The sequence below is a fragment of the Morus notabilis genome, unplaced genomic scaffold (genome assembly GCF_000414095.1).
Source record: "Morus notabilis unplaced genomic scaffold, ASM41409v2 Scaffold2575, whole genome shotgun sequence".
In the NCBI taxonomy this organism is placed as follows: Eukaryota; Viridiplantae; Streptophyta; class Magnoliopsida; order Rosales; family Moraceae; genus Morus; species Morus notabilis.
In genome coordinates, this window is record NW_010365772.1 from 1 (window position 1) to 8,227 (window position 8,227).

Below are 8,227 nucleotides of genomic sequence, written 5' to 3' on the forward strand. Positions count from 1 at the left end.
GTCTGAACTTGTGGTGGTGGATTAGTGTAGAATTTATTGGCACGCTATTTAGTAGACCTGACCCGTTGTGGCTCGGTTCACCTAATCGTTACAGCTTTTGTGAAAAATGCATTGCTCGTGTGGGGAGGACGACCCTTTGAAACATCCTTGCAAGGCTTGTTAGGTGACTACATACATCCTCTCGAGTGCCGATGTGTTTGGTGATCAGCATTGTTCGTTGCATCAAGTGAAACAGAGAGCGTGAGCAGATGATCGGGCTGGTTGTTACATTCTTCTTCTCGGAGGAGGACAGTAAGAATGTGTTTGGCATGGAAGTTGTGTTTGGGGCCGTGCTAGTGGCTGAACACTACCGACTATATAAACAGGTTGATTTGATGACTGTTTTGATGAGAAATGGACATATTACTCTTTTTTTCTTTTTCTTTTTTTTTTCTTTTTTTTGAATTGTGTGGAACTAGCCATGTATTTTTTTGGGGGTAACGAGACATTTTGCACTTAGAAAAACAAAAGGTATTAGATGCCATAATGTTATACATGAAAGTTTTAAATCCGATATATTAACCGTCCACATTTAGTTCCCGGTTGTTATCCAAAACTTCTCATGTTTCTTTCATACAATTACGCCAACTTGTTAATCACACATGCGCCCTTTGTTTTTGGAAATGAAATTACAACTCAAACATAAATATTGAATCAACAATATGTCCAAATGAAATTTTGAAATAAACAGAAACAACAAAGGGGGAGGATAATCGAGCCCCGTGTTCTACACTGTCCTTAAAAGGAGATAGTCCCTCTACACTGTGTCCTATAATTTATTTATTAAAATTGATTTTAGTAAATTATTAATTTATATTGATTAATAATGAAGAATAATTGAGTTAATCAATAATAAATTAAAATCAATCAGACCGTTAAGTTGATGAGACGCTGAATCAATTACTGATTGGCCGCTGAATTAATAAAAACTGTCATTATTATAATTTTACAAAACGTTGACCATTTATGAAAAAATCCTTCAAAACAAGTTATTTACTGGTTGTAAACCCGCGCGTTACGGTGAGTGATAATTTTGTATTATACAGAGTTGATAGTCTATATCTTACAAACTTAGGTTACATTAGGGGTGTAAGTCGGCCGGATAGGGTCGGGTTGAGCCGAAAAATTGAGCCGACCCGATCAGTGCAGGTTGAGAAAATTTTGGGCCGCAACACTCTCTTAAGATCACAAACCCGCAACTTGTCGGGTGAGCTCGGGTAGGCTCGGGTTACTCGGGTTAGTGAAAACTAATTTTAATCTTTGACTTCATACCTCTTATTGGTGTCATGTCTCCTACTATCACACGCATATGTTGCCCCACAGTAGATAGCCATAAATAATGGTTCTGAACTCTAGCCCCACAGTAGATACCATAAACAAGATTAAACAAAGCACAACATAGCCATAAATACTGAACTCTACAACAAGATCATCGACGCATGATAATATGAGCAGAGGTGCAATTTACCTAATTTACAGATTGGCAAAAGCTTTTTTCCCTTCATACGTAACTCATTGGCTTCATCTTTTGTCAATCCACCAGCAGCCTCTTGGATAAGTTTGGGGTAGACCGGCGCAGCTGGTTTCCACAGCATCACGGGGTACTGTGGACGATTAGCATAGTTGTAATTCCTACCACGGAATAGATAAACTGCACCTCCCAGCTCGATGAGTGATTTTTCCACCAGTTTTGTTCTGTCATCACAAACCTCACTTTCAATGATAAATCAATCAAGTGGATGTAAATGCCTACAGAAAATTGATAAAATTCGCTAAAAACCAGAAAGCTAAAAAATTCTGTGACGACCCTAAGTTTTGATCATCATCCTATACTCATACTTAACATTACTTAACCTCTAACACTTACTAATTATAACCTCTTAAAATTCAGGCCAACTTTTTTTTTTCCATGTACGTCTAAATGATGTAGCATTTAGCTAGCCTTCTCTTTTCAAGTATTTGTAAAATGCTGTAGCATTCTAACAGCATTCTGTACATTAGTCATTGTCAAAATGCTGTAGCATTCTGACAACATTCTGTTATATTAGTCATACCTAAAATGCTGTAGCATTCTGACGGCATTCTGTTACATTAGTCATCAAAATACATAAAATACTATTTTATTTTACACATAATGTTCAGCAGCGTTTCCAAAACACGTGATGCATCCACAACCCACTTGCCCACACTCCACTGCTGCATCCTCTCTGCATGCCCAACAACAAGTTTCAGGGAGCCGGTGCTTAACCCGAGCTTCCTACAACACGAACAAACTTAATGAGCTTTCGCTCAGCAAGTATCAATAGGTCATAACAGATGCAATAATTATGCATACCCATATAACAACTGTCCAAGATTCAAATTTAGAAACCAGATAACTTATAAGGATAATTCCTCAGATTTAGGATCAACTTACTACTAGACCAAATGTTATCCAGGAGAACAACGAGAAAATAACTATGATTCGGGAACGGTTGTTAATAACTCAAAGTCATCAAAAGAGCTATGCTAACAAAAAGCGTAAACCTTTGAAATTCTAAGAAGGTGATTCTGTTTTGTTGAAGGTTTTTCTGCGCAAAGGAGTTATTCGTTTTGGTTTAAAAGGGAAACTAGCGTTATGATACATTGGACCATTCCCGATTGTGCAACGAGTCAGTGTCGTAGCTTATCGTCGCGCCTTACCGCCTGAGTTATCTCACATGCATGACGTGTTCCATATCTCCATGCTTCGTAAATGCCAACCCGATCCAGAGGTTGTGGTGCAATGATATGACATTCCGATCCAGTAAGACACAACATACGAGGAAGCACCAATTTAAATTTTTTATCAGAAAATAAAGAGCTTGCATCATCACGATATTCAATTAGTGAAAGTGTTGTGACAACACCATCACGTCGAGGAATAAAATAAAACGAGGAATAAGAGAGAAAAAAAGAACAAAAAATGCCGGCAAAGTTTCGACAGAGGAAGAGACAGTCAAAGCAAAATCATCGGCCAAAGAAAAAACCACCAAAGACCTAAAGCTCAGGAAAAGAGAAGGAAAAAAAAAAACGCTCGACAGAAAGAGAAGAAGAGCAGGCGGACTAAGCAAACCCATCGAAGGAAATGAACCACAGCCCTTCGACAAAACCAAAATGCCCGGAAAACCAAAAATGAGAGCAAATGAGGCTTTCAGCACGAAAGGGCAAAAACGCCCATTCCCAAATTATAACATTAAAAAGACGCATACGCCCCCGCACAGAAAGAACAAAGAGAAGAGAAACCAAGGGCATTTCTGGGGGAAAAAACACTGTACAATAAACGGTGTTATGTGCCTAGATGAACAGTGAAAAAGATCCCTCCTTTAGTAATATATAATAATGTTGAAATTAAATATAAAAAAAAGTTAGACCCGAAAAGAAGTCGTCTCGCAAAAAGAAGTCCTTCTTGATCATGTGCTTTACTTTTATACTGTGGAACACAGTTTCGTTTTTCTTTTATATGATTTCCACTTCCAAGCTTCACATTGACGCTGATTCTCTCTCTTGATCGTTCAGATTGTTTTGTCCGCTGCGCTTCATCACTTTCTCCATCCTTGGAAGGTAAAATTTACGTTTTTTCTCTTTACTCTTTTCTCATTTCTAAATTCACGAAAATGTCTCCTTCCTAATGCTGAAACTTAAATGAGGAACAATAGAAGATATTGCATAACTTTGAAGCTTCTTGTGTTCTTTCTTCATTATCATTATCTGTCTTAGGCTCATAATAGCATGTGTTTGAACTAAGCCAATTCTTAATAGTAGATTATTATTATTTTTTTTATTGTTATTATTGTTAACGATAATCCATAAGTAATTATTACTATTATTATTATTATTAGGGAGAATGTAGTAAATAGTTGATTTATGAAACTAAATTAAGTGAATAATATATTTAAAATTATTTTAAGTAAACAGTATCTTATTATGTAAATGTTTCATTTACGATTAGTAAAAAGATTTCTTTTTCCCATAAATTTTCTTCTTACGACTAGTAAAAAGATTTGTTTCACATAAATAAAGATTTCTTACCACATTATTTTTTACCAGTAATAAACAAAATGTTTACGCGGTTATTTACTTCAAATAATTTTAAAATATGTCATTTACTTAATTTAGTTTCATAATCTGCTATTTACTACAATTTTGTTATTTTTTAAATCATTGTTATTTTAAAGATAGCCCATTAGTAATTAGTATTTCTTGATGATTTTGTTTGGTTTTTCTTTTTAATTAACTTAATTGAGTTACATTAAACTGATCTCATACACAGTTATAGTGTGGCCTAAATTATCATAATTCCCCTTATTTTGAGAAGCAAAAAGAATTTTTCAACAAAAATAAACATTTCTTACCACGCAAATTATTTTTTACTAGTTATAAACGAAACATTTACGTGAGAAACTGCTATTTACTTCAAATAATTTTAAAATATACTATTTATTTAATTTAGTTTCAAAATTTGATATTTATTACAATTTTGTTATTTTTTGTATTATTATTATTTAAACGATAGCCCATTAGTAATTATAATTTCTTGATGATTTTGTTTGGTTTTTCTTTTTAATTAACTTAATTGAGTTACATTAAACTGATCTCATACACTGCTATAGTGTGACCTAAATTATTAGAATTCCCCTTATTTTGAGAAGTTTGGTGAGATGGTCGTTGAGCTGGTTAATAAGGCATTAACCATCAAGTCAATCAGTGACTTTTGACCAGTAAATCATTAATTAACATTGGTTAATCACTTATTGATATTGCTCATTCTGTGATTGCTCACCAAGTCAATAAATCAATATCGGTTCTTTTCAAGAAAATGAAGAAAACGGTCATTTTCCTAATTTAACAGAAGTTGGAGGTATTTGTAATATTTATGATAACGGTGCTTTAAAAAGTAACATTTTCCTGCGTATCCAGCTATTATCATTCTTGGGGCTTAACCTTTGAAAAGTTAAAAACAAATGTTAATTTTCTTGTTTTTCTTTTTCCCTTTTCTTTTCTGCTCTTTTTGATATCCAATCAATATGCTAATTTTTTTCTCCATTTACTTTGTTTTGTTGTTTGTTTATTTTGCTTACGAACTTTTAATTGGTCAAGCAGAAAAAGCAAGTAGCATGGAAGTACATGAACTTTCATGTTCGCGGTGCAGATGGACAATTGATAACTTTTCGAAGCTTGATAACAAGAAGCTCTATTCGGATATTTTCTCTACAGGAGGCTACAAATGGTAACTAAGTTTTGCTATTTATCAATGTGGTTGGTAGATTAAGGCCTCATTCATTTCACTGATTTGCGTTTTCAATTTTTATTTTGCTACAGTTAGATGCTCTCACAAAGAGTCACATCTAAATTTTACTGCTACAGTAAAAAGTTTTTATATAAAATCACATGTCAGCTCAAATTGAAACTCGAATCAACGAACTGAATGAGGCCAAAGTATATCGTTAACTAATTAGTCAATTCAGTTGATTAAACAGCATTCTGATTCTAATTGAAACATGCAGGAGGATAGTGATTGTCCCTAAGTACAACGTTGATTATTTGTCAATATATCTCTTTGTTCCTGGTTTGGCAACCTTGCCTAAAGGATGGTCTAGAGATGCCCAGTTTAGCTTTTCTGTCATAAATCAGATTGATAGCAAAAACACAATCAAAATAGGTACGATATTCTGTCTAATCATGATGTCCACATAAAGAAGTCATGAAGTAGCATAACAATTATTGGATAGTGATGCTGCTAAAATTGTGTTCATTTGTATTCTGCAGATACACAACATGTATTCAAAGCAAGTAAGAGAGTGTTTGGGGTTCCACCTCATTTATTCATCTTAGTAAACTCTCTTCTGCTAAGGGTTTTATTTTGAAAGATACATGCATTATTGAAGCAGAGGTATATTGTTATTGAGTGCTGCTAAAGTGCGGGAAAAATAAAAGTTGTGTGTGAATTAAGAACCACAAAGCTTTGTTTATATGAATTCTCTCCTACATACTTTACCGTAGTTTTTACTTTAAAGAAAGTTTGAATCTTCATATTTGTTGTAAAGAAAATATTGTTATGATCTTTTACAATGATAATGTAGGTAAGGTTGAAGAGAAACGAAGAAGATGGAGCACGCCTCGATACTGTCAAAAAGGTAAGATTAATTTGTGGTTGCTTGACACGTGTTTTAGTCTTTGTACCTGGAAAAGTTTTGAATGAAAAAAACTTTGAAGTAACCAACGTTTCCCCATAAAGCTTCTCAAGTGATTTTTGTTTTTGATTGATCAAATATTCTGTTAGCCTTGGCAAATTTCTTCAAATGATATTCTAAGGGAAATTTCAAGAATCCCATAAAAAAGATAACACTGTTTATTTTTACCATCAATTATAATCTTATCATTTATGCCATTAATATCTTTCTAGAATTTTTTTTTCCCTGGTGGGATATTTTTCGTATTCTACCAGAGTACGTTTTATGTTCTACCAAAATATTTTCTAATGGCATAAATAATAGGATGATGAAAAATTATTGATATTCTTGTAATTTTCTCATCTTTCTAATATGTGTAAGAACAGTCTGTTGAAGCTCAGGAGGAACAATCTAAGGATTCCAAGCCACCTGAGCACTCTCTGATATCAGTTAATGTGCCTCTGCCCCCAGAGCAATCAAAACCCTCAGCCAAAATTAAAGAACAGTCGGAACAAGAACCTGTTCTGGAGAAAACTAGAGTTCGTACTCAGACTAAAGATGATCCCTTTCGCAATAATGAAAATCCTGTTACTCGCTCAACAGTACTGGAAAGTGAGGAAGTTTCAACTCTTAAGGTGGAGGATACACAAGAAGAAACTAAAATGGTCGTGACCGGCCAATCCCTCCCTCTTGTCAATCAGTCAAGTGCAGAGCCTCCCGGGGTGAACTTAGCTTCACTTTTTTTTTTCCCCTATTTTGTTGTTTTTCCATTTCCTCTTAACTCTGTTGAATTTGGCTTTACCTGGTTCTTCTTTATTATGGTTGACCAATTCATTTTTTACTAATATGATTCAGGAGCCAACTGTTGTAGAAGCAGGAAAAAGATCCTCTTCATTTGCTGAATTTGATAAGTTATTTACTGACATTCAAAATCTATTGGGAGGAGAGAGTTCGAAGGCAGAAAATTTCAGCAGCCTTTTCCCACCTTCATGTAGTGTTGAGGAGATTGCCGATGCGAAGAAATTCTTAAGACAATGCCTCAATATGAGTCTTGCTAGTGTCATCCAATTGGACAAAGCTCCTGAGCTAAAGAATTCACTTGCTATCATGCTAACTACCGGTAGGTTTCCTAGTAACATGGTAGACAGGACAACCAAGTTTCTAGCCGACATTGACAAAAGTTGTGAGACGTATGAATCAGCAAAGCAAGACATAAGTGTGGCCCAAGAGGATGAAAAGGCTGTAGGTGAGCTGAAGACCGCTCTGAACCAATTGTTTTCAGAGTTCATACCTCTAAGGAATCAAGCTGAGACTGTTGATCGAGAAATAGCTAAGCTAGAGAAACAAATGGCTGAAAGGAAGGCGAAGAAGGCGCAGCTTAGTAAGAGACTTGAAGATTTGGCTGGTCGAGCAACTACTTCAAAAAAGGCAGTGGTCAGTGCTGAAGAGAAGATGAGGCTGTCTGCCGTCAAGAAGGAACAAGCAGAGAAGAAGATTGGTGACATGGAAAGGTCATGGGAATCTTTGAAGGTTGATTGTTCTCAATCGCTTTAGTAAATTTGATGGACATGTGAGGATTGGGAACACGCTATTTCGAGCTTCTTTTTGGAAAAGTACTCTCTTTTGGAGAAGTGTGGACGTGCAACAGCTAGTTAAACGTTCCCCAACTGGGAAAATACTTTCTTTCGGATATTCATATAAAGCATAAACTTTGTACGTATTTTTATATTTCCTCTTCTTGCCTTTCCATGCTTTGTTCTTGTCCTTTGATGGCCAATTTTGCATATTGGACCATCGACTTCTTAATATCTTATGTACAACGTTGTGGATGATTTCAGGAATTATATTTACATATCTAAAGGTGCTTAGTAGGTTGGAATATTTTCTAGTACACATTACTCTCATCAAAGTTTTTAAAAGAGAAACAAAGCAAAGTCGCCGCTAATCTCAATTACTGATTGTTTTGGATCCATGTATTTTCTCTTTTGCCCAAATCT

At 35.1% G+C, this 8,227-nt stretch overlaps 1 protein-coding gene and 1 long non-coding RNA gene across 2 annotated transcripts; both read left to right on the forward strand.

Annotated features, from left to right (window-relative positions):
* Window positions 1-3,431: 3,431 nt before the first annotated feature.
* LOC112093664 lies at window positions 3,432-3,621 on the forward strand. The gene is made up of 2 exons (XR_002903153.1): window positions 3,432-3,474; window positions 3,577-3,621. It is a non-coding gene; the product is annotated as an uncharacterized LOC112093664 (long non-coding RNA).
* Window positions 3,622-5,174: 1,553 nt separating this feature from the next.
* LOC112093663 lies at window positions 5,175-8,106 on the forward strand. The gene is made up of 7 exons (XM_024172549.1): window positions 5,175-5,287; window positions 5,565-5,719; window positions 5,827-5,850; window positions 5,928-5,950; window positions 6,141-6,194; window positions 6,617-6,952; window positions 7,086-8,106. Exons 1-7 carry the CDS (start codon window positions 5,175-5,177, stop codon window positions 7,782-7,784), a joined length of 1,404 nt encoding a protein of 467 aa, XP_024028317.1. The 3' UTR covers window positions 7,785-8,106.
* The last annotated feature ends 121 nt before the right edge of the window (window positions 8,107-8,227 follow it).